The sequence below is a fragment of the Pelobates fuscus genome, chromosome 3 (assembly GCF_036172605.1).
Source record: "Pelobates fuscus isolate aPelFus1 chromosome 3, aPelFus1.pri, whole genome shotgun sequence".
NCBI lineage: Eukaryota > Metazoa > Chordata > Amphibia > Anura > Pelobatidae > Pelobates > Pelobates fuscus.
This window is the reverse complement of record NC_086319.1, coordinates 55,053,682-55,079,250: the sequence shown is the minus strand read 5'-3', so window position 1 is coordinate 55,079,250 and position 25,569 is coordinate 55,053,682. Positions and strand designations below refer to the sequence as shown.

General features: G+C 41.4%; 1 protein-coding gene across 1 annotated transcript; it reads left to right on the top strand.

The window, feature by feature from the left end:
- Positions 1-6,196: 6,196 nt before the first annotated feature.
- On the top strand, positions 6,197-24,365 carry RXYLT1 (ribitol xylosyltransferase 1). Its single transcript, XM_063447085.1, has 6 exons — positions 6,197-6,467; positions 8,356-8,526; positions 12,395-12,497; positions 15,528-15,842; positions 16,215-16,385; positions 23,937-24,365. The coding sequence occupies exons 1-6, from the start codon at positions 6,320-6,322 to the stop codon at positions 24,346-24,348; spliced, it is 1,320 nt and encodes a 439-aa protein (XP_063303155.1). The 5' UTR covers positions 6,197-6,319; the 3' UTR covers positions 24,349-24,365.
- The last annotated feature ends 1,204 nt before the right edge of the window (positions 24,366-25,569 follow it).

Genomic DNA, 25,569 nt, shown 5'->3' with positions numbered 1-25,569 from the left:
TTTTTCTTGCGAGGTGTTGTAGGGAGAGCACTCTGAGCGTGCTGTACCGAGCCTCTTTGCCCGGGACAAACCCCATATGATCCAAGTGGACCAGCCTCAGGAAGAACGCGTTCAGTCGGTTTGCTAAGACCTTGGTGAATAGTTGAATGTCCACATTTAAGAGTGAGATTGGTCTGTAGCTGCTGCAGAGTTCCAGGTCTTTGCCGGGCTTGGGTAGAATAGTTATTGTTGCGGGGGGCGGAGCTAACTTCCGGGCTGGATGGACGTGCTATACCCCAGCTCCTGGCACAAACCACCGAAACAAGGGGTAAAACCCCAGAATAATGGCACACATGCTGCCTGGAAGGTGACAGCGACGACGGGCACCCCCGGAGGAACACAGCGAGACCAAAATCCGAACAAACAACCTCCGGGAACCCACACACACAGCATGGGGCCTACCTGCCATGAGGCCGGGGAGAGGCGGCCGCTCTCCGCACCGGCACCTGCGCATACCGACCCCTCTATATACTCACCTCCTACCCCCCCCCTTTGGACCGATGGGGGATATCACGGTCCGTGCTGGAGGTCTGGAGCAATCGACCTGCCTAAAGACAAACAGCAAAACAGCAACGCACCTAAGCTCGGAGCACCCAAGATGGCGGCTGAAACGGAGGCACTGCTCACACACAACAGGCTGCACCAAGACACCATGCGAGGCATAGAGGACAGCTTCAACCGCTTTTGGGAACAGTTCTGGGAGAGGCATCTCACAGCCCAGCCCGCACTGACCACCCCACAGATCAATGGTGAGCAGAGCCACGGACGGAGGGAGGTGAGGGGAAAGTCCTTGGGCACAGCGACATTGCCCCCAATTAATCCCAAGCCACAGAGCCCACCCGGGTTGAAGGTCAGACTGGGGAACACCCGACCGCATCAACCACACAAATGGAGGCCCAAGCAGCGCAAGCACAAGCACACTGCCAAGCCCTCTATTAATCTCCCACGTGGAGGAAACTCTGCTTGCACCACGCACAGAGTTTGTGGCCGACGGATGCAAGACCTCACACAGACCCGGGGCAAGAAGGTCATTCCCATACACACCCTTGGGCCAGAGGCTCCCAGAAGATCTCGGGCGAGCCCTACAGACACTCGGAGAAACCACCCCAGCAAAGCGGAGAGAGCAGGAGGAAGGCAAAGAGGCCAAGCGTCTGCAATCTCCTCGCAAGCACCAGCATCCTCACAGCCGCGCAGGGGAGTCGGCTGACGAGCCGGCCGTGAATTGCGCTTCAGCCAGTAAGTGAGCATAGCACCCGGACTGGCACCCGGGGGATTCGCACCGACAATGCTGAAGTTGGACTTGCCCCCTATGGGGTCCCCAAAACCGTGAACACCCCCAACATAGCGGACTGTGTCCTAAGGTGACCCATAAGCCTGACATTTCCACTACACTGTCAATCCACGTCTGCTCATCCATGTTTTTCTTACTCTCATCAGCCTATTTCTACATGTTTGTACGTGTGTATGTTTAATGATGCAAGCCTGTTCATTCCATTGTGATCAACAACGTTACTTATTCTAACTTTGCTTGTACCATATACCATGTTTACTTTACTAAGAGTCCTTGATAAAAAGCATAGCACACGCATCTCTTTATAATTGTGCTACACTACCAAGCTTACATTATGCCGTCAATAACACGTTAACTGAATTAGCTATATCTGGCAAGAGGCACAGCAAACGTATTTCCTCATTAATCTCCAGCAATAGTTGTACCCAACCTGTATTACCGTGTTTATATAATATCAAAATGTGACAGTCTTTCCATGGGAATATATAATAAGCGACGCTGACACTTATGTTTTGTTTTATGCAGTTCTGATTCCCATTAATTTGTAAGCTGAAAATTTAACACTGTTATACCTGATGTACTTTGCCTGTTGCATAATTTAGTCCTGAGTAGACGCACTGTGATCCTAGCGGGTTAACCTATACTTAGGCAATCACCTAATAACTAATTTGATCGATGTGCCGCCTAGCACAAGCCTGTTTAACTATGAATATCTCACCGATTGTATCAACCTGTTTGCCTCTTAAAATAGCATAACTAGTATGAGCCTGCTCAACCCTCACTATGTTCTCGATTCATATAAGCCTGTTTTATTATTAGCAACCTTAAAGTTTAACCCTGTTTACCTAGCCTTGTAATAATCGTTTTCGAGCTAACCTGATATCAAATAGATTGCCATCGTTTAACCAAAACTACTTAGCTTAGCATGTTTTACAAAAAAGAAAAATTGTGCAAGATTATCATGCCACTGTTTAATCTATATGTAACTTTAAGTAAACAAACGCTGTTGTGGCGCATGACAATGCTCTGTAATCACCCGCACGACAAAAATAAAGAATAAAAAAAAAAAAAAAAAAGAATAGTTATTGTTGCTGCCAGTGTTTCGTCAAGGAACCTACTTCCTGACGTGAGTGCATTTAAAGGGACACTCCAGGCACCCAGACCACGTCTGGGTGCCAACTCCCACTACCCTTAACCCTGCAAGTGTAATTATTGCAGGTTTTTTTAAACTGCAATAATTACCTTGCAGGGTTAAGTCCTCCCCTAGTGGCTGTCTATTAGACAGCCACTAGAGGACACTTCCTACTTCATAGCACAGGTTTTCTGTGCTAGAGCGTTGCTGGACGTCCTCACGCTGTGTGAGGACCTCCAGCGACGCTCTATTACCCATAGGGAAGCATTGAAATTCATTTTCAATGCTTTCCTATGGGGTGCGCTAATGCGCATTAGGTCTCCTCGGCCGGCGGGCGAGATCAGTCTCGCCCACCGGCCGACGTAAGCAGAAGGAGGAACGGCGGGGGAGGAGGAAGCAGCGACGTGGGACCTGTCGCTGCCCCTGGTAAGTCACTGAAGGTGTTTTCACCCCTTCAGCAACTGTGGATTGGTTGGTGGGAGGGAGAGGGACCCTCCAGTGCCAGGAAAACGGATCGTTTTCCTGGCACTGGAGTTTCCCTTTAATGCTTTGGCTAGTTTGGGAATGAGCGTGTCTCCAAATCTCTTGTAGTAGTCCAGAGAGAACCCGTCTGGTTCCAGCGCCCTGCCCGTCTTTGCCGTCTTAATCGCAGCCTTCAGTACCTCTTCCGAGATTGGCGCTTCCATGAGATCTGCTTCGTCTCGGGTCTCCAGTGTCAGTTAGGCGACCAAAAATTGCCTAGCAAGCAGTAAATCTGATTGAAAACCACTAGAGGCAGTCTTAATCCTGCAATATAATTGAAGATTATGCTAGCGTTAGTGTACTTATAATCTTAATTTTAGTAATGACAGGACTCGAGTATTTTGCATTAACTCTCTTTACTAACTCACATAGCAGTAAAGAAAAAAGGTGAAAACATTAACCAATCAAAAGAAAGTAGGAGGTATAGTATTCACAGTAATGAGGCTCCTCCCCCTCTTTCGAGAGCGACATCAAATACAATAAAAAAATTTAAAAGAACGGATAAAGTCTTGCAACATGCACCAACGGGTGACTTTTCAAATACGAAGTCCTAGGGTGATCCAAACATGCACCAACAGATGAGTTTTCCAATTGCGAAGTCCTGGTTTCTGAAGGAAGGTCCAAACATGTCCATCCTGAGTGTAAGCTGTAATGTCTTGAAGTTATGCTGAAAGAGAGTGTGGAAAAGGTTAGGAACCGGTCTGGCAACTGTTTGCAGTAATGTAATAAACCCAGCACAAACTCTAACGAAATGTACCTAGTCTAAGTATGACAAATAACAGTAACGAAGCTGTAGTTAAATAAAGTACACGTCTGATATATACCAGGTAGAAATATGAAGGAATATATAGAGTATAGGTATACTTACATGAGATTTCATCCCTCGAGGGTGGGAAAATACTCGCCTCCTGTCATTACTAAAATTAAGATTATAAGTACACTAACGCTAGCATAATCTTCAATTTTACCACATGACAGGAGGCTTCATATTTTGCATTTTTAACGCTGATGAAGGAGAGACGTGGCTGCCCCCGAGTTTGGGCGGAAATAGAAGGTCCGAAAGGTCGCTTCGCGTGACCAATCCGCGGCTCGTAGGATGTCTGCCAGTGATGCTCCCGCGGAGAAAGCCGACGAGGCCGCCGCTCCGCGAACGGAGTGGGCACCGAAGGTGTCTTCCACACCTGCTAGAGACAGGATCCAGCGAACCCATCTGGCAAGGGTGGTAGTAGAGACGGGAACGTGAGGTCTAACATAAGACACCAATAGTTGTCCCGAAGATGAAACCCGAAGGAGGGAAGTGACCTGAACATAACGACGCAGAGCAGAGACCACGCAAAGCAGCGGTTCCGTAGGAAAAAAGGGGTAGAAGACCGACGATGAATCCGATTTCGTACGACGAGAAACTTGGAAGGTAACTCCCTCGGGGGAGACCGAGAAGGCGTCGATGTCGAAAGCCCGCACATCCGAAACTCTGCGGAACGATACCAGACAAAGTAGGAGTGTTAGTTTGGCCGACAGTTGTCGAAGTGAGAGTCTGTCGTTATCTGGCCAGTCTCGCAGAAACTGTAGGACGACTTCCACGTCCCATAACCGAGTGTACTTGGGTCTGGGGGGCCTTTGAAGTCTGATGCCCCTGAGGAGGCGGCATACCAGAGGGTGTTTCCCGACGGGTGTACCCAGGACCGGAACGTGAGCCGCTGAGATCGCGGAGCGCACGACGTTGAGGGATCGGTAAGACCTGCCCACACCCAGGTATAAATGCTCAAATATATATAGGTGGCACGAAATCCACCTGATAGCAGCGGTATTAAATATAGGGCTTCACCCTGTAAGTGTGCAAAAGCACCAGTAGGCAGTAAAATAGTATTTGATTATGGGGCCACACCCCAAGCACAGGTAAATAATTTTGACTGACCTGGGGACCCCTGCCTGGTTGTGTCCGGTTACTGTGTGTACGGGCGCCGGAATGAGGAGACCGCAATGCTCCCAAGATGGCGGCCGTGGATCTCGCGAGACGCGAGATCCAAGATGGCCGCCGGAGGAGCGGGAAAAAACGGTTTCCCGCCGTGCGGCTACAGTGAAAGCGGCTGTGAAGCCGTGTGGAGGAAAAAAGGGGGGTGGAGGGTGAGCGTTACCCTCAGGGAAGTGTGAGACAGTCGGTCCGACGGCGGAGAAGCCGGCGGACCGAGAGGTGAAGAAAATGAGAGAGACCCTGTGAAGAAAACAGGGAGGGGGGAAAAGACTCCCCCAAGAGCGAAACCCCAAGGGGGCAGATGAAATAAAGGTAGAAAACAACAATAGAGCAAATATAAAACTACATATATAAGTTAAAATACAGTATTATATAAAAAATTACATATACAATAGTGAAAAGGGAAGAGCCAAAAACTCTGACCTGTCTGCTGATGGAGCAGTAAAGAAAGAGGGGGAGGAGCCTCATTACTGTGAATACTATACCTCCTACTTTCTTTTGATTGGTTAATGTTTTCACCTTTTTTTCTTTACTGCTATGTGAGTTAGTAAAGAGAGTTAATGCAAAATATGAAGCCTCCTGTCATGTGGTAAAATTATATTTCTTTGCAGTTTCTCTAAAGCCACAATGGCTTACACTGCTTGACTAAGTGGGACAGGGACACTGCACCCAGACCACTTCAATGAGCTGAAGTGGTCTGGGTGCCTATAGTGTCCCTTATACCCATGTCCAGAAGTTTGTGCACGTTGGTACGGTTTCCTTTAGTCACAGAATGTATTGTGTTAGAAAGGCTGTCTCCTGCAGCAGCTTGTCTGTACAAGTGCAGAAACTGCAGCACTTCTTTTATTTTATTAAATGTATTTTTTTTTGCATATATTTTTATGCAAATTAAATTCGTCTTGTTGAGTTTACTTTGTCCTGTCCATGCCTTATATAATGCTACAGAGCATGCTGACCTTTGCACAAATAATAATAATGCATTAACATGCTAAGCATATCCAGCCTGCGCACATGACATTTTGTTTAATAATGGTTATTAATTTGGAACACAGACAGATTTACAACGTTCTAGCAATCTAGCACATATGCATAATTAATTCCATTATTGAGAAACTTGGTATCTTACCTCCCCCTAGTGTTGACAGCCTGCACTGCACATCGGTCACATGGAAGAAGTATTTTAGTCTCTCTCTGGTAGCCTATAGGGATCTCCGGCTGGCAGCCAATCAGGACGCTCCTTGTATTGGCTCTGTGTTGCTGGAGGTTAGCGGATATAGAATGTTGCTGGAGCCTACACTGTAACTGCAACATTCTATCTCCGCCCATCTCCAGCTTGCGGGACATGGGGTAGAAGCTGCACAGTATGAGATTCACCCGCAAGAGGTTCTGCTCCTTCCTAGGCTTCCTCTACTGTCTCTTCTCGTTCTATGCGGCTTATAGTGTGTTCTTTAAACCCTCCCAGCTCTACCGGGTGCACAGGGTGGTCACCAAGAAGGAGGGGGGCAGCAGAGGTAGGTTACCTGTCTAGTAATTACCTGGGTGCAGTACTGGCACACAACCTGCTGGGCACTCCCATTACTCGCAGCCAGCCTAGACTTGGAAACTGGAACCTGGTTAAGCATCATGGGAATTGCAGTCTAGTGCTTGCAGTGTGAATTCTGGATGATTGCCTTGCATTCTGTAGAGTTAATACTGTAAATGTTTATTTTATTATAGTGTAGTTATTATGCAAAGGCATTGGTGAGTTTTACATGTCAGAGTGGATCTAGGTGGCAATATAAATATGCATATACATATTTCTTATTTCTGAGTACTATCGGGTATACTAACAGAATATCTGTCAAGTTGCAGGTTTTTTTTGTCTTCCTCTTTCTGCTTGTGGTGGTTTTTTATTTTATTTTTTTATATTTTCATTCATTTTAAATTTCTAGCATTACAAAAGATAAAATAAGGACTGCTTTTTCTTACGTCATCTCTGGTAAAAAAAAAATGCAATGGGTGCAGCATAAGAAAAAGTTCTATATAAGTTGCTAAACTAATTTACACACAATTCATCAGTCAAAATATTACCACAGACAGAGGCATAGCAAATGGGGGGCAGCTTGAGCTGGGAGTACTGAGGCATATGGTGGCATATGTGCATAGCAATAGAATTATCAGGGAACGTTGCAGAGTATTTCTCTTATAATGCTCCCTCGCGGTTCTTGGCAATGCAGGACATAATATACATTCAGGGAAAAACTGAGGCCGCAACCTATTTCTCATTTACACCCCACCTGTCTGTCATCCTTTGCGTCACCCAGCCATTCGAACTATGGAGGAGTGATGAGCAAACCATCTCTTTCTCCTCCTCCCAGTGATGGTAAGTGAGAGAGAGGCTCTTACTCACCAGCAGCACTCTATTTGCTCTCTCCTCACCCTACATGGATTAGAATTGCATATATATAGTGTGTGTGTCAGTGAATGTGTGTGTATATGTTAATGTTTGTGTGTCAGTGTGTGTCTCCCTTCCAGGTCCAGTCTGTCAGTGAGTGTATGGATCCGAAACTGGTGGGTGGGCTTTGAAGAGCTTGAAAACCTAAAATATTGATGGAGGGCATAAATAAAAGGCTTGCACCCGCTTGGCACCTTATCACCTTGCTACGCCCCTTGCCAAAAAGAAGGACAAACTGCAGTCATTATGGAAGGAGGAGAATAAAATAGAGATGTCCAAGTATTGAGACTCGATACAAGGAAGAATATAACCGAGCTTTTAGCAAGTAATTGCCATTGCAAATTCACTGTGACAAAGTTCTAACTATCCATTTCTAATGCCACAGCAGCACATGGTCAGCTAACCCAAAAGGTTGATCCCCAGATGTTTTGAAACTACAACTTCCATGATGCTTTGTCATTCTAGAGGCATGCAAAGCATCATTGGAGTTGTAGTTCTACAACATCTGGGGTTCTACCTTTTGGGCACCCCTGCTCTAAGCTATTGAATGAAATGTTGCTGAAAATTGATACAGATTCAGCGGAAGGATATTTAGTGTCTGAGGGATCCAGATAAGTGTCAGATATTTCAAAAAGGTTTAATTACTCATCTTGGGATGGAGCCTGGGCACCATAACTACTGATGCAGGTTTTGATGCTTAGAGGATTACTTTAAACGTTCCTACACATTGTATTACGGTATTATAATTATTTTGGTCCAAGGACCACATATGATTGCTGGAGCAGAAAATCAGGGGGTTAACCAACGCACATACTTATAATACATATTATGTGTGACAGTATAAAAAAAAATGTATATTCAATTTTAGTCAAACAGACTTGTGTTGTAAATGAAATTGTTGTAAAAGAATACTGCTCCGAGTCTGGTAATAAAATTTATTATTATTATTATTTTCTTTTCATCAGGGACACTTTATCCAGGCAATGATGAATGGAATCCTTGGGAGGAAGAGGGAAAGAGTGAAAAAGACTTGCTATTGAAGAAACGCAAAAAGAATCTAAAAAACCTGTTATTTCAGGAATCCCAGCGTCAGCCGGCAGAACTAAGTGTGCAGATATGGGGCAAGGCTGCTATTGGTAAGCACTAATAGACATTTCACATCTATACCACATGATCACATATATCACAAAAGATCAGGAACACCTCTTATATGAAAGTAATACTCTGGGCCTCCTTAATATGTTGTATTGTTCTGCATGCTCAAATTTTTATAGTTCTTGTTCAAAATGATAAACGTAAATGTTTTGCACAATGCTGCACAATAAGCCTGTCTCCTTAACCACGGTTTTAACTCCAGAAACACAATTTTGACAGCAATTTTCCGTGATCAAAACTTCAATGCAAACTCCATTAGAAGGAGAGGACCTTTTAGGGAGACGTATATTAAGCATATCATCTTCTTGACCGCCACTAGAGGCGTTTCTACATCCAGAACAGAGTCAAACTCTGTCTAGCAATCAAATTCTGCTCATACTCTTTAATAAAAATTATACATTGGGGAAATTTATTCTGCATACTGACATCTTCAGCGAACTCATCCAATCCAATGTTTCTCATAGAGAAGCATTGCTGGATGAGATACGCATGTGCAGCCAAATGCCATGCTCCTGTAATTAAAGGATGCTATTAGCAGCATTTTTTCCCTGTGTATATTTTTTATTAAGGAAAGGTGTAGTGTAAGTGTGTTGGCACTGGAAGCGAGGTGAGTAATATTTATTTATTGAACTAATTTTTATCAGCAAAGGGGGACGCTTACAGTTGCAAAAGTATGTGAACCCTTTGGAATGATATGGATTTCTGCACAAATTGGTCATAAAATGTGATCTGATCATCATCTAAGTCACAACAATAGACAATCACAGTCTGCTTAAACTAATAACACACAAAGAATGAAATGTTGCCATGTTTTTATTGAACACACCATGTAAACATTCACAGTGCAGGGGGAAAAAGTATGTGAACCCTTGGATTTAATAACTGGTTGAACCTCCTTTGGCAGCAATAACGTCAACCAAACGTTTCCTGTAGTTGCAGATCAGACGTGCACAACGGTCAGGAGTAATTCTTGACCATTCCTCTTTACAGTACTGTTTCAGTTCAGCAATATTCTTGGGATGTCTGGTGTGAATCACTTTTGTGAATCACCACAGCATCTCAATCGGGTTGAGGTTAGGACTCTGACTGGGCCACTTCAGACGGTGTATTTTCTTCTGTTTAAGCCATTCTGTTGTTGATTTACTCCTATGCTTTGGGTCATTGTCCTGTTGCAACACCCATCTTCTGTTGAGCTTCAGCTGGTAGACAGATGGCCTTCAGTTCTCCTGCAAAATGTCTTGATAAACTTGGGAATTCATTTTTCCTTCGATGATAGCAATCCGTCCAGGCCCTGATGCAGCAAAGCAGCTCCAAACCATGATGCCCCCACTACCATACTTCACAGTTGGGATGAGGTTTTGATGTCGGTGTGCTGTGCCTCTTTTTCGCCACACATAGTGTTGTGTGTTTCTTCCAAACAACTCAACTTTGGTTTCATCTGTCCAGAGAATATTTTGCCAGTACTGCTGTGGAACATCCAGGTGCTCTTGTGCAAACTGTAAACGTGCAGCCATGTTTTGTTTGGACAGCAGTGGCTTCCTCTGTGGTATCCTCCCATGAAATCCATTCTTGTTTAGTGTTTTAGGTATTGTAGATTCGCTAACAGGGATGTTAGAATTTGCCAGTGACTTTTGTAAGTCTTTAGCTGACACTCTAGGATTCTTCTTCACCTCATTGAGCAGTCTGTGCTGTGCTCTTGCAGTCATCTTTACAGGACGGCCACTCCTAGGGAGAGTAGCAGCAATGCTGAACTTTCTCCATTTATAGACAATTTGTCTTACCGTGCACTGATGAACAGCAAGGCTTTTGGAGATACTTTTATAACCCTTTCCAGCTTTATGCAAGTCAACAATTCTTAATCGTAGGTCTTCTGAGAGCTCTTTTGTGCGAGGCATCATTCACATCAGGCAATGCTTCTTGTGAAAAGCAAACCCAGAACTGGTGTGTGTTTTTTTATAGGGCAGGGCAGCTGTAACCAACACCTCCAATCTCATCTCATTGATTGGACTCCAGTTGGCTGACATCTCACTCCAATTATCTCTTGGAGATGTCATTAGTCTAGGGGTTCACATACTTTTTCCACCTGCACTGTGAATGTTTACATGGTGTGTTCAATAAAAACATGGCAACATTTCATTCTTTGTGTGTTATTAGTTTAAGCAAACTGTGATTGTTTATTGTTGTGACTTAGATGATGATCAGATCACATTTTATGACCAATTTGTGCAGAAATCCATATCATTCCAAAGGGTTCACATATTTTTTCTTGCAACTGTAAGTGATAGAAGGGAACCTATAGTCCCAAAAAAACTAAATAACTATTTTTGGGACTATAGGTTCACTTTAAGGGGAAAACGAATAGGCTTCTCTAAAGAATCGTGTTTATTACATTTGATAAGGAAACTTTTCTGGCATGAGTGGCGAGGCTAAGGGGCAGGTTTATTGTGCAGCCTTCTGCAAAACATTTTGTGTGTTTTGTTTTTTTGTGCAAAAACTATAAATATTTGAGTATGCAAAAAATAATATATCATTAAGGCCAACGCCTATGAAATACATTAAAATCGCATTGGTGCCCAGAAGGTCCATTTAAGTATAATTAAATGAACTTTCTCCCCTCAAAGCAACCTTATCTCAATGAAGTTGTTTTTAAGGGTTACAGCCCTGTGCAAAGCCTTACCATTAAGGGCACCTGTTCTGCCCCAAACAACTTGCTCATTAGATTGAGCACACAATTCTATCTATACATTGTGCTGGCAGTTTTGGTAGCAAATATATAGATTAGGAGAAAAATGCATTTAAATATAGGTTTTTCTCCCAGCTATCAGTCAATGCCTCTGGGTGCCAAGGTATTGACTGAAAAGGCAGAGCAGAAAAGACCTCCAACTGCAGGTCCCTCTGCTTTCCATGCTTCTAGCACTGGCTAGGGAGTATAGTAATAGAGTGACGTCACTCCGTTTCGATGCCGCATGCTGGCAATGATCAATGATGAGATTCTCTCTGCTTGGGGATGTATCTCGAGGGCAAATCAAAGAAGACTTCGGGAGGAGTGCAGATGGAAGAGGTGGGTGTTACACAAAGAGTAACATCCACAAAGTGGCGCTAGAGCTGAGGAAAGGTGAATAAAGCTTTATATTTTACATTGAATGCACCATGTATCTTTGTGATAAATTATGTATTCATTGTATATGGGAGCGATTTTCAGGTAAGTTATTTTTTTTGCAACTTTCCAAAATCACTATAAGACGGGCGTTCCTGGGAGCATCTTACATGTGAAACCATTCTAGAGCGGTTTAAGATGCTCCCAGGGGTGCATGTCTGCCTTTTTTCTGTTCGGACACCGTACTGAGCACAGAAGGTAAATATTGAGACACATTGCATTGAGATAAGGAAGTTCCTTAAGGATTGACAAGCTACTGCCATGTACATAGTTTGGGTCCTGGAAAAGAAATGCTAAAAGAACGCACACCACTCTGTTCATATCTGCTGGCCAGATTAGGAATTCTTTAGGGAAATAAACATTATATACCTTTTGGGGGGATGTTGTAAAAAAAATGTTGTAAGTCAGATTGGATGTAGTGAAATCTCCACATTGCAGGGACACCACCACCTCGTCACACTTTTATTTTATTTAGGCCATCTAAGACAAATCTCAGCGCTTTAATGTAGATTATCCGAGCAGAGCACGTAACACAACACCGTGCCAACATCATCACCAGGATGATAAAAGTAATCAGACGTATTTTATACAAAACACACTCTGCTTTGTCTTTTAGAGTTGGATGTCAGTGTTCCTATTTTTCTTTGGTTTTGGAGAATTAAGCAAACAAACACGTATTTGTTCTTTCCCAGGGCATTATCTTTGGGAACATATTTTGGGAGGATCACTTGAACCCATCGATGCAAAAGCTCAGTGGAGAGAAGGAAAGCTCAGAACTGGAAAAACTGATTTGAGGTAGATAAAGACTTATTGTTTTATGTCTGATAAAATATAGACTAGTCTGGAATTCCCCCCCCCCCCCCCCCCCCCCTTGTGTAATGTTTTGAATAGATCATTTTGTTCTCTCTCATTTTGTGTGGAAAATATGTTGCCACAGGCTAAAAACACACTGTATATGAAATACTGTAACATTCAATAATTCTAACAGAATGTATGTCCAAGTTAGAATGTATATACGGACCATAGAACTAACTCTGTGTTATTAACTAACCCTCTTACTTCTTTGAGAAAGGGATAGAATGCTTCACAACATACCCCCTTCACCATCACACATTTGTGATATTTGTGACACCCCCTACTATGATGGAAGTGAACATTACTATGGGGATCAGTGCATTTTGTATTTATTTACTTCTATATGTTTGTAATAGTTGCATATTCTTAATTGCTCACTCTTTCCACTTTACGCATTCCCCAATGGCAGTGAGAAGAGCCATGATGGAAACCAGTTAGTCCCCATGGTCCCCCCTTTTTTTTTTTTTTTTTTTTATTCTTGGAAGGTCAAAGTAAATGTTTCTAATTTTAAGGGACTCTAAGTACCAAGTCAACTTTAGCTTAAAGGGATACAATAGTCACCCAAACAACTTTAACAAGTTTAATGTATAGTTCATGCCCCTGCAGTCTCATTGCTGCAGGGGGACTGTCTAAGCCGTCAGGCAGTACCCAGACTCCTACATTTAAAAATAAATAAATATATATATATATATATATATATATATATATATATATATATATATACAAATAAATATATTCTATTATAAAAAATTTAAAGCATTTTATAATATGCATATATATTCTTGGCGTTATACGTGTATTTTGAGATGTATACATATCTCAAAATACACTTATAATGCAAACATAGATGCATTCTATAAGTTTAATATATTATAAAATGCTTTATTTTATAATATATTATACATGTATAGGAAATAAAAGTGTGTGTGTGTGTGTGTGTGTGTGTGTGTGTATGTATGTATGTATACATATCTATATCTATCATAGGTCTTGCCCTCCTGTTTCCCTGTATTGACTGCCCGGTGCTCGGCTCCACAACTTAAAAATCCAAAGCAAAGTCAGCACTCGAGGACTTAAAAAAACGGTAAGGTTTAATCCAAAGGGAAACTCAGCTCACAATCAAAAGGTCCTTTTGGATTGTGAGCTGAGTTTATCTTTTGATTAAACCTTACCGTTTTTTAAGTCCTCGAGTGCTGACTTTGCTTTGGATATATATCTCTATCTCTATCACACACACACACATATTTTGTGTGTGTGTGTGTATATATATATATATATATACAATAAACAATACACAAGATCCAGCGCACTCTCCTATCTACTAAACAGCAACTTCAATGTTGACAGATTTTTCGTTTTTAAAAAGGTTTTATTTAAAAACACCTTATCTAGGCAAAAAATAATGGGGATTTAGTTACATTATATGATCATACATTGCATAAGCCTGCCACAACGTCAATGTACCCCATCTTTGGCAGGTCCTACTCTCACAGTCTAATGTCTGCTCTTATGAGATTAACCCACTTACTTGGGGAAAAAAATTCCATCTGAGGCTCTCTGCAGTACAAGGCTAAATAGGGACCTGAGATGAGGCACCTGTGACAGGGAGGGGTGCAGAACCAAGGAGTTGGCTAGACTCCCAAATATATATATATATGGAACATGGGGGGGGTGGTTGCACTCACCTGAACATGCTTAAATGGGGTGCTGCTAATCCCCATTATTTTTTGCCTAGATAAGGTGTTTTTAAATAAAACCTTTTTAAAAACGAAAAATCTGTCAACATTGAAGTTGCTGTTTAGTAGATAGGAGAGTGCGCTGGATCTTGTGTATTGTTTATTGTATAATATGGCCCCCAGCAGCACCCCATTTAAGCATGTTCAGGTGAGTGCAACCACCCCCCCATGTTCCATATATATATGTATGTATGTATGTATGTATGTATGTATGTATGTATGTATGTATGTATGTATGTATGTATGTATATGTGTGTGTGTGTGTGTGTATATATATATATATATATATATATATATATATATATATATTCTATTATTTTACATAATTATTTTATTTATTATAATTTGAGGGACCGGCCTGACAACCCAGAGAATTTAATTGGCAAGCTCTATATTTAACCCAGTAAAATCCTTACATGGGGGAGACTTCGCTAAACACAAATATGAGTTTTTCAAAACAGTAAAACTTATCACGATGATCATATCACTAGTAAAAGTGTATTTATTTATTTTTAAAAAAAATTTAAATGCAATAAACAAATATGAACGCTAACTTTGGCAAATGTTTGTGACTAAGTGGCTACTACAAAAGACTGGACATACCCCATTTTGAATACCCTGGGTTGTCTACTTTTACAAACGGTATGCCATGATGGGGTTAATTTTCATTCCTGGGCTGTCATTCGGTCTTAAAGGCACCATAGGCCCAGCAAACCAATCTGGCAAATTTCAATGTGCAAACATGGAAAAGGAGAGAGCCGTTAATTTGACCCCTGTAAGTTTCCAAAAATCCATGAAACCTGTACATTGGGGGCACTGTTGTACTGAGACATTTCTGAATACAGATATGTTTATTTTATTTCTGTAAAATCTAACAGTGTTATGACATTCACAGTTAAAATGCCATGCAGAACTTGAAAAATAACAATTTCTTAATTTCTCATACTTGTTTAGATTTTATTCGTATTAAATTGTGTCATATATAAATATTTGATGTGAAATGAAAGCCATGTTTCTCCTGAATAAAATGATATATAATAAGTGTGGGTGCATTTAATATGAAAGAGGTGAATTACGGTTGGACAGACATATAGCGCAAATGCCAGGTTGTTTTACGTTTAGTTTTGGCTGCGTCCTTAAGGGGTTAATGCAAAATACAATAATGTTTAGTTGAGTAATTTGTTTGATGTTTGTGCTTTCACTGTAATTTTCTGTGGTTTATTTTGATTTCTAGTTTTATAACTGGCCCTGCAGTAGTTCCAGGCTACTTTTCAGTTGAAGCAGAGAACGTGGTGCTAGTTCTTAATGGACGGGAAGACGCTAAGATCTCCTTTGCAGCTCAGTGGTTGCATTACACTCGGACCTTGGTAGAAAACCATAAACTGCAACATGTAGCCGCAGTGCTGCTTGGAAATGAACAGTGCAATAATGACTGGATCCGTCCTTACTTGAAGAAGCACGGGGGCTTCTTAGATTTGCTCTTTGTGGTCTATGATTCCACTTGGATTAATGAGGATGATGTATTCCAGTGGCCTCTGGGTGTCGCTACGTAAGTATCATATTAATGCTGCCTTAAAGCGGCGTTCTCATCAGGCTTGCATCTAACACTTGAAAAACTGATCACTCATTTTATTTATTTTCTATAGAATCAGAATCCGATGTTTCTAATTAACTTGGTATTTAGCACCATTAGGGAGTTAAATCAACCAAAACACCTTCCTCAACCAATAGGAAGCTGAAACAAATTTAGATTTTTTTTTTTTTTTTTTTTTATTGGTCCCCTGCATTAATATTTGCTGCCAGTTTGAAACATTGTGATGAAGTTCCAAGATGTCCACATGAACGATGGAACTCTCAGATTAATTTTAATCTTTCCAGTAAAGTAACTCACGTTTGTGATGTTTCACATTTCATTTTCCAGGTATAGAAACTTTCCTGTTGTGGAGCCAAGCTGGTCCATGGTTCGAGATTCCCGACCGTACTTATGCAATTTTTTAGGGACTGTATATAGCAATTCATCTCGAGAGTCCCTTGTGAATGTCATAAGTAAAGCAGGACTAGATAAGCTTTGCTGGATTTCGGCCAGAGAACAGTAAGTTTATTTACATATAACACATTGTTGTGACCGTTGGCAAAGATCCTTTTTAAAGCAGTATGGCCATTCGCTGTCATGGCATTTTTTAGAAAGAATGTACAGGACAGTTGCCTGTAGTGTCCGACAATGTTTTCTTTGTGTTGCCAACCATGACCGGCCCACAATGGATGCCAGTGTGTTTGGAATTTTGCCACCAAAAGCAGCTGACAAAGAAAGGGAAAAAAATGACACCACAGCTGTCTGTCTCTGTGTCTTCTTTCTTCCCAGCTATAACCTGTTAATATTGCTGTGGGGTAACAAGCATCAGCTGGAGGGAGCACCGACTCCTTCACTCGTATTGTTCCTTCCAGCAATATTAATAGCAAGTGCCTGGCAGCTAACGGCTCTCTTGCTCACCACCACTAGAACTGTGATAGGAGATTCTGGGTCCCCCTCTCCTTCCCTTCTCTGGAGAGGTGAGCAGCAGCAAAACGATATGCCTTTATTTTGTGTTAGAGTGCGTCTTTGCATATTTGAGTGTTGTCACGAGCGTGGGCTATAGGCCCAGCCGAGACAGTGGGGAGAGTGTGGAAGTGACAGGGTTAATGACACCAGACCCCTGGTTACCTGTTGCTAGTCCCAGCAACCACTCAATTAACCCCTGCAATCCCTTCTACACTAACCCCCTAGTACACACTTTACTGCCACCACCAAGACTTTAAACCTGGGCGTCTTAGGTTACCCCACGCACAGGAGAATTATAGAATCACCGTTCTACTTTTACTGATCAAACACATATAATTAACCCTTTTTGGTAACGTGTTTACCTGAGCTTTCCTCTGGAGAGTGAAGCTCATAGAGAACAGAGACACAAGCTGATTAAGTAAACATTTAATCTGACAAAAAAGATTCACAGTGCTGAGTACAAAATACAGAAATAAATGACATACAGATAACAAATTGCAAAACAGTACATAAAATAGGAGAAAACACAAGAAATTCCTTACATATATTTACCCCATATAGAATTCTTGTGGGAGTCTTAGATGGTATAGGTCTCCTAGAAGTTACTGACAAAAGAAAAATGAATAACTCAACTCTCTGGATATTCCAGCCTCTCATTATATATCTAAACTAGTTGTTTCTCAGTGGGCAGACCCCTGGGGGAGGGGGGGGGGGGGGGGATCAGAGGGAGTTGGTCTGGCAGTCTATTGCCCACTCTATGAAATTCCTTGTGTCCAGCTCTGGTGATGGCTATCTAGATGTTTTATGGTCTAGGCCTGGTGCAAGATCAAAGACCACAATAAATGTCATCCCAAGGTTTACAAAAAACAACTCTTAACATATCTCAACACACATCAAACACCAACTCATGCTTTTGGCATGACAAGTGTGTGTGTATGTGTGGTGCTAGTTAGTGTGACTGGCTAGTTATGTGTATGACTGGTAGGTGTGTGTGTGTGTGTTTTTAGTGTATGTTGTCAGAAAGTGTGTGAATGGAGATGCTGCCTAGTCTATGCAAGATAAAAAAAAAAAAAGTTTCGAGATTAAGAGGGCATAAAAACATTTTACCAAACCCCAAGAACGGCTCACAGATGTTTATGTAGAAGGATATGAATAATTTGTAAAACAAACTGCTGAGAATGTTACAATTCCAGATTTTCCTAGTCTTGACGTCAGAAAATATAGATTTTATTAAAGACAGGAGGCGAGTATTATGCATTAACTTTCTTTACTTAAGTCCAGCAGCAAAGACATTTTTTCAATAAAGTTAAGTGAATTAAAAAAAAAGGTAAAACAACAGAGTAACTGAAATGGAACGTTGGTAGCCAATCAGCATCCAGCATAGTCCATATAGTGAATGATCCCCCAATATTCTCCCTCTTTCAAGCTGCGAATGTAGAAGAAGTGTCTAGTAGAGTAACTCCAAGGATAGAATGATGAAACTCCAAACAGGATTAAGCTGAAATATAAATAACAGGGTGGGTTAATGGGAGGGATAATACTCGCCTCCTGTCTTTAATAAAATCTATATTTTCTGACGTCAAGACTAGGAAAATCTTGAATTTTATAATAAGACAGGAGGCTTGTATTATGCATGTTCAAAGCTATGTAGTCATAATATAACATACATCAGAAGTTACAATATTATTTTTGAAACATGCAGGCTAGGTCTAAAATAAAACTGTTTAAATGTAGATTCTGAAGACCAATCTGCCGTTTTTAATAGATCTGATAAAGAGCCTCCTGCTTGAAACACTTTAGTAGTCATAGCTCCTCTTGATGAGTGAGCTCCAAACATTGAAATATTAATACCTGCCATAGACATAGTTTGTCGTACCCATCTAGCTAAAGATGTAGAGGAGACAGGCAGAAAAGGTTTACGAAAGGAGATTAGTAATTGTGAGAAATTAGAATTTCGAATCAAAGAGGTTTTAAACTCATATGTTTGAAGACAACTAACAACACATAGAAGAGGATGGTCAGAAAATGAAGGATAGAATACAGAACGGAGATTAGTTTTGGTACGTCTAACAATAAAAAATGTAACACTATCAGGAGTATATTGTCTATTTTTTAAGTTTAAAGCCTTAACGTCAGAAACTCTTTTGAAAGAGATGAGACATAGTAAAGTGGTAAGTTTAAACGAAAGCAATTTTAAGGATAATGAATCATTGGTCCCCCATGATTCTATCAACTGGAGTACCAGAGTAACATCCCAGGTGGAATTATATTTAGGGCATTGAGGAGGTTTAAATCTGATACCCTTCATAAGTCTGCAGACTAGAGGATGTTTACCCACAGGGAAAAATTCAATAGGGTCGTGATTCGCTGAGATAGCGGATCTATAGACATTAATGGTGCAATAAGCTTTCTCTGAGTCAAAAGAGGCTGACAAAAAATTTAGAATGTTTGCTAAATCTGAATGTATGGGATCCACTGCCTGTTCCATGCACCAATTAAGCCAAATTTTCCAGGCTGATCTGTAATTTGCACGGGTTCCCGGTGCCCATGCTTCTGAGAGAATGTTTCTAGTAGTGTTTTAAAATTCACTGAGATTCGAATGACCCGAAATGAGGGATGCAATCAAGGGTAGTTGACTCGACAGTACTAGAGGATGACAATTTCCCTCCGGGTCGCGAAGCGATTCCCGACGCATCTGTATGAGTCGAGGGTAGTCTATCAGCATGCTGAGAAGCTGAGGGAACCATGGTTGTGATGGCCAGAGAGGGGTTATAATCACTAAGGTCGATTTCTGGGACCATGCTTTCAGAAGTACCCGCGATATCATCGTAAACGGGGGGAAAGCATAATTGACTCCGTCCTTCCAACATTGGAGGAAAGCATCTTGATCTACTGCTTCTGGATCCTTCCGCCAACTGAAATTTTTTTACAAGTGGCGATTGAGCCGTGATGCAAATTGGTTGTATTGAAATGGACCCCACAGAGCAAGTATTCGTTGGAAGATGTTGGGATCCAACATCCAGTTGCTGTAATCCACTAGGAAGCGGGAATTCCAATCTGCTACTGTATTGGAAAGGCCGGGAAGGTATTCTGCTCGTAACGTCATCCTTCGATTGAGGCAAAAATGCCATAATTCTTTGGCAATGTCGGACAGTTGCTTGGATTTTGTACCTCCTAAGCGATTTATATATTGGACTGCTGATATGTTGTCCATCTTGAGAAGGATACAACAATGGGATTTGTGTTTGGCAAAACTGCGTAGAGCGAAAAACCCTGTCATGAGTTCCAGGCAGTTTATATGCATATTCGTCTCTTCTAGAGACCATTTGCCTCCTGTGGAATTGCCTCCACAATGAGCTCCCCAGCCTAAACGATTTGCGTCGGATTCTATAGTTAGGTCTGGGAATGACGTGAAAATGACTTTCCCGTTTCAAATTTGAACGTGATCTAACCACCAGGAAAGTTCTATTCTTGTCTCTGAAGTTAGAGAAATCTCGTCTGAATAAAGGAGACCATTGTTTAGATCAGTTTTTCCCAACCCAGTCCTCAAGGCACACTTCCAGTCCAGGATTTAAGGATTACCCAGTTTTGTCTAAGGTGTTTTTTCTTTTTTTTCTAAAAACACCTTAGACAAAACTGGGTAATCCTTAAATCCTGGACTGGTAGGTGTGCCTTGAGGACTGGGTTGGGAAACACTGGTTTAGATGTTCTCTTTTCAATCTTTGAAGAGCCCGATAGTGAAGGGGGGCTGGAAAGATAGCCTGGATCGAGGCTGATAAAAGTCCTACAATCCTTGCTAACGACCTGATGGAAATTAATTCCTTCTTTAGAACTGACCTGATCTCTTTTCGAATTTTTTTCAACTTTCGTGATGGAAGGCTGAAAGTGGCTAAATTGGAGTTTACTAGAAATCCTAAAAATTCTATCTCCTGAGAGGGCGTTAAAATCGATTTTCCGTAATTTATTACAAAGCCAAGGCTTGTTAACAGATTCAATGTCCATTGAGAATTTAGTTGAAGAGTTTGCACACTCTGTGACATAATCAGTATGGTGTCTAGATATATTATCATTCTTATTCCCCTGCTTCGAAGTAGGGATACACCAAGGTGCAGAGGATAAACCAAATGGCAATGATTTGAATTGCCATTTCTTCCCTTGCCATAGGAATTGTAAATATTTCTGACATGAATGGTGGATAGGTACCGTAAGGTAAGCATCCTTCAAATCTATTTTGATCAACCAGTCGTTGAATATCAACAGGTCTTTGAGGTAATAAATTCCCTCCATTTTGAAATGGTGGTATCTGACAAAATTGTTTAAGTATTTCAAGTTTATGACTGGTCTGTGACCAGAATCTTTCTTTTTCACCAAGAATAAATTGCTTATGAAGCCTGGGCTGTTCATGGGTACCTGTATGATGGAATTTTTTTCAACATAAACTTAATATTTCTTGATGCACCAGGACCTGGTCCTGGGCCGAAAATTTTATCGGGAAAGGCATGTTTCTTTGGACGGGGAATGATATAAAATCTATTTTGTAACCTAGAACCGTGTCTAGTATCCAAGAGTTGTTTGTAACCTGACTCCAGAAATGGTTAAAAACGAGTGAGTCTGCCCCCTAACCTTACTGGGAAAGAACGGGGAGTTGTCATACTCACCGGATGAAGATCTGAAGCAAGACATTCCTCGATGGCCTCTTGATCTCCAAGGTCTGCCACGTAGTAGAAAGAAAGGAGTTGATTGTTGGGTGTCATATGAGGATCTGGAGGGTTGAAAAGTGTTCCTTGGAACCTGTCTATGCTTAAAGGAACGGCTGGAAGAACGGTTCCTTCCTCTTCCAGCCCTTCCGAAAACCTTGGGGTTAAAAGCTTTCTTCAGGGATGACTGAGCTTTTTATCAAGGGAACTAAATAGATTGACATATTTATTAATGTCTTTAATAAAGGATTCTCCGAATAGGAGACCTTCCACAGCTGGACCAGGTTCGGAAGTAGCTAGATTTGACAGTTGAGGGTCAATTTTCATTAAAATAGACCTGCGGCGTTCGCTGGTCAGCGCTGCATTAGCATTCCCCAAAAGACATATAATGCATTGGGTCCAGCCTCTCAAAGTATCAATGCTGGGAGGATTCCCAGAAGCTGCCGCATATTCCAAAGTTTCAAATATTTTAGTCACAGGACCAGAAATGTCCATTAATTTATCTTGACAAGATTTCAGTGACCTGTCAAGGCCTTTATTTGGGTTCTTCCCTGATTTTGATAAAAATTGTACAATAGTAGGATCTAGATCAGGGGTCTGTGCGACTTTCTTTGATAAGGTCGGTCTAGGGCATTCAGCCCTTAGTTTATTTCTAGTCACTTGGTCAAGGGGTTCCTTAACCAGTGTTCAAGATATTTGGCTACATGAGCCATAGGGACACATTCGGCTGACCTGGGGTGTTTAATATGGTCTGGGTCAAATAATGGTTTAACATTAAAATCCAAAATAATGTTTTCATCGTCAGATTTAGAAATAAGCTCAGGTGTCTCTGAGATATATGAACAAATTGAGGCAGAATCAGATTTTTCATGCTCTGAGATTGAAGATGATTCACTATCTGAGGAGGTTTTATAGGAATCAGGTTTGTTCCTGTGAATGGCCTTCCGAGCCCGTTTAACTTCCTCACGAGCAGAGGGTCTTTTGAGTGATTGATTACACTGTTCAGTTTTGCGTGAAGCATGCATTGTATTTTTGTCTTGATCCTTCCCTCTCTTAATTTGCTTTGAGCCATTAGGGGATTCTGCAGGATCGTCAAAGCAATGTTTGCGTTTCTGGGTGGCCTTCCCAGACCTCCTAAAACCTTGAGCTAGGTTTCGTTCAGACTCCACAGATGACCAGAATTGGTCTGAAGGAGTATTAATTAAATTAGTCTTCTCACTGGGTTTTGAGTTATTAATGGCTTGAGCCACAGACTTTGCAATTGCCTCTTGCATAGAGGACATTGCAGTATAAATAGCAGAGGAAACTGACTTTTGAACGGATAAATCCACAATATTATGTAAAGAATCCTCAGTGAGGATTTCACAGTCATGAGAAACACCATGTTTTGGTGATTCAATCTGTCTGATCTCCTTAGAGTTCATAATTTCAAAATTGCAACAAATAGTAATTGTATCTACTATACATAGAATAGTTAAATAATAAATAAATGTTGCCAATTATGAGGGGAAATACTGACAGGAATTCAAATAGTTCAAATTATAATAATAATTACCATTAGAGAGTAACAAGTTGTGAGGAAAGCGCTGTCCTGAGGTAAAGTGGGCGGGAAAGTTAGCTGATGACCAACTAACTGGTATTCCCGCCCATAAAACATCATCAATGTATAAGGGACTAACTGACAGAAAAAAACAAAAACGTTCGTGTAGAAACTGCCGAAATGACTGAACAGTGAATTGACCGTTCGCATACAAAAAAAAGCGAACGCGAGAATAAAGTACATACGAAAGTAAATGGATGTAATTCGTGTGAAAACTAACGAACGCGCTTCATAGAAAATACTGACCTAACAGTTTAAAGACAAGAAACTACCGAACGCGGACGAACCACGATTTATTACCAGACAGAATATGAAAGACAGTGTACCAAATAGAAATATATATGTTTAAAAAAAAAAAAAAAACAATAAAAAAAAAACCATAGTATTACTTCAGAAAAACATATATTCCAAATGAATAAATACATATGTCAAACATTTAATCAAACTAGAAGGTATGTTTAGAAAACAATAGTATAAGTGAATATATATGATACTTATCTCTACTGGAGCAGCAAAGAAAGAGGGAGAATATGGGGGGATCATTCACTATATGGACTATGCTGGATGCTGATTGGCTACCAACGTTCCATTTCAGTTACTCTGTTGTTTTACCTTTTTTTTATTCACTAAACTTTATTAAAAAAAGTCTTTGCTGCTGGAGTTAAGTAAAGAAAGTTAATGCATAATACGAGCCTCCTGTCTTGTTATAAAATTCAATCTTTTTATTTTTTTTTTATCTTGGTGGAAAAAAAACTTACAGGCATTTTATTGTCTTACATTTATTTCTATGTGTGTTCTTTCTAATAGGTGGCAGCCCCAAGAGACCAATGAAAGTTATAAAAGCTACCATGATGCACTTCTACAGAGTGACCTCACGCTAAGCCCTGTTGGTATAAACACGGAGTGTTATCGGATTTATGAAGCCTGCGCGTATGGCTCTGTTCCTGTTGTAGAAGATGTCATGACCCCGGGGAATTGCGGGAACTGTACTTTGTACAGCAATGCTCCAATGCAGTTACTCAAATCCACGGGAGCTCCATTTATCTTCATTAAGTCCTGGAAAGAACTTCCTGATATATTACAAAAAGAAAAAAACCTGAGTTTACAAGAGAAGGTTCAGCGGAGAAAAAGGCTCCTGGAATGGTACCGGCAATTTAAAATCCGAATGAAGCAAACTTTCATACAGGCTCTTGAAAAAGCTTTTCAACCAAATGATTAGTATTGCTGCTGGTGTCTGTGTGTGTGTGTGTGTGTGTGTGTGTGTGTGTAGTAGATGATCGCATGTCTGTGAAATTAACGTGGGTTCAAAGAACTTGATCTGTGTAAACTTGTGTCTGCAGTCCCGAACCCTGCAGTAGAATCCTTTTTTTAATTTTTTAATTTTTTATTTATTTTTATTGTGCAAGTGATATCAAACAAGCCCGTGTTGCCACAACAGCAGTCACAGGCTTAATAGAGTCTTACTTTGTCAAACATGGCAAATAGATAGTCTGCACAGTTTTATATTATTAATAAACAGGCGTTAATCTGAGAGGGTATCAATAATAGAGCAAAATAAAATGAGATGACATAAGATTAGGTCTAGAGGTTAAAGCATTGCTATTCAGGCTTACGGTGCTAACATTGCTTGGGCGAGCAGGCATTCTAGCATGGTATCACATTAGGTAGGCATTTAAATAATGCTGCACATTTTTATATCTGCAGTGGTATCGCTTTTCAGGCTGCTTCTCCTGTTCTGTTTATCAGGACAGGTGAGGCACACGATTAGATAGGACAAGGTATCATAAAACCACAATTGGTCTGTGCTATAAGCTATGGTCATTCAATGTTGTGGTGTCAGGATTATAGGGAGGTTCATGCATAGAATTACTTGCTAAATAAATGAACATTAGTATGCTACTCAACGCTTAATACGCTACATATGAAACTCAGTATTTTGCTGTTCAGGATATTAGGCAGTGGATGCGTCCATATATCAGTTCCGATGGCTGAATTAAGGTGAAAGCATGCGAGGGGCATATAGGGAATCATGCTCATGTCGGGAGTCCACCAGGACAGTCTAGGTCTGCACGGGGACGGAAGCTCGTGGCTGTCCCGGTCATCAGATTCCTTCCGGTGATATACAGCTGGAGCCTGGCTGTGAGCCTCTGGGTGCCGCCGTGGTGAGGGTAGAGGTGCGGGTGGGGGCGTCCCTCCAGCCCCGGGCTGTTGTGTTGGCCAGCATTTCTGTGCCACAAACCCGGTTAATGCAAGAGTCCGAGTTTCGTCCTCGGGTGGAGGTGCCGGAGGGTCTAGTGGTCTGCAGCCGCTTGCGGCGCGTGCGCTTCCGCTTGTGTGGATAATGCTTCTGGGTGCGAGCCCTCGTGGCCTTCAGCCCGGGAGGGCCATGTGGGTTGACAGTAGCTGAATGGGTTGGCGCTGTGCCCGAGGGTAGCCCCTT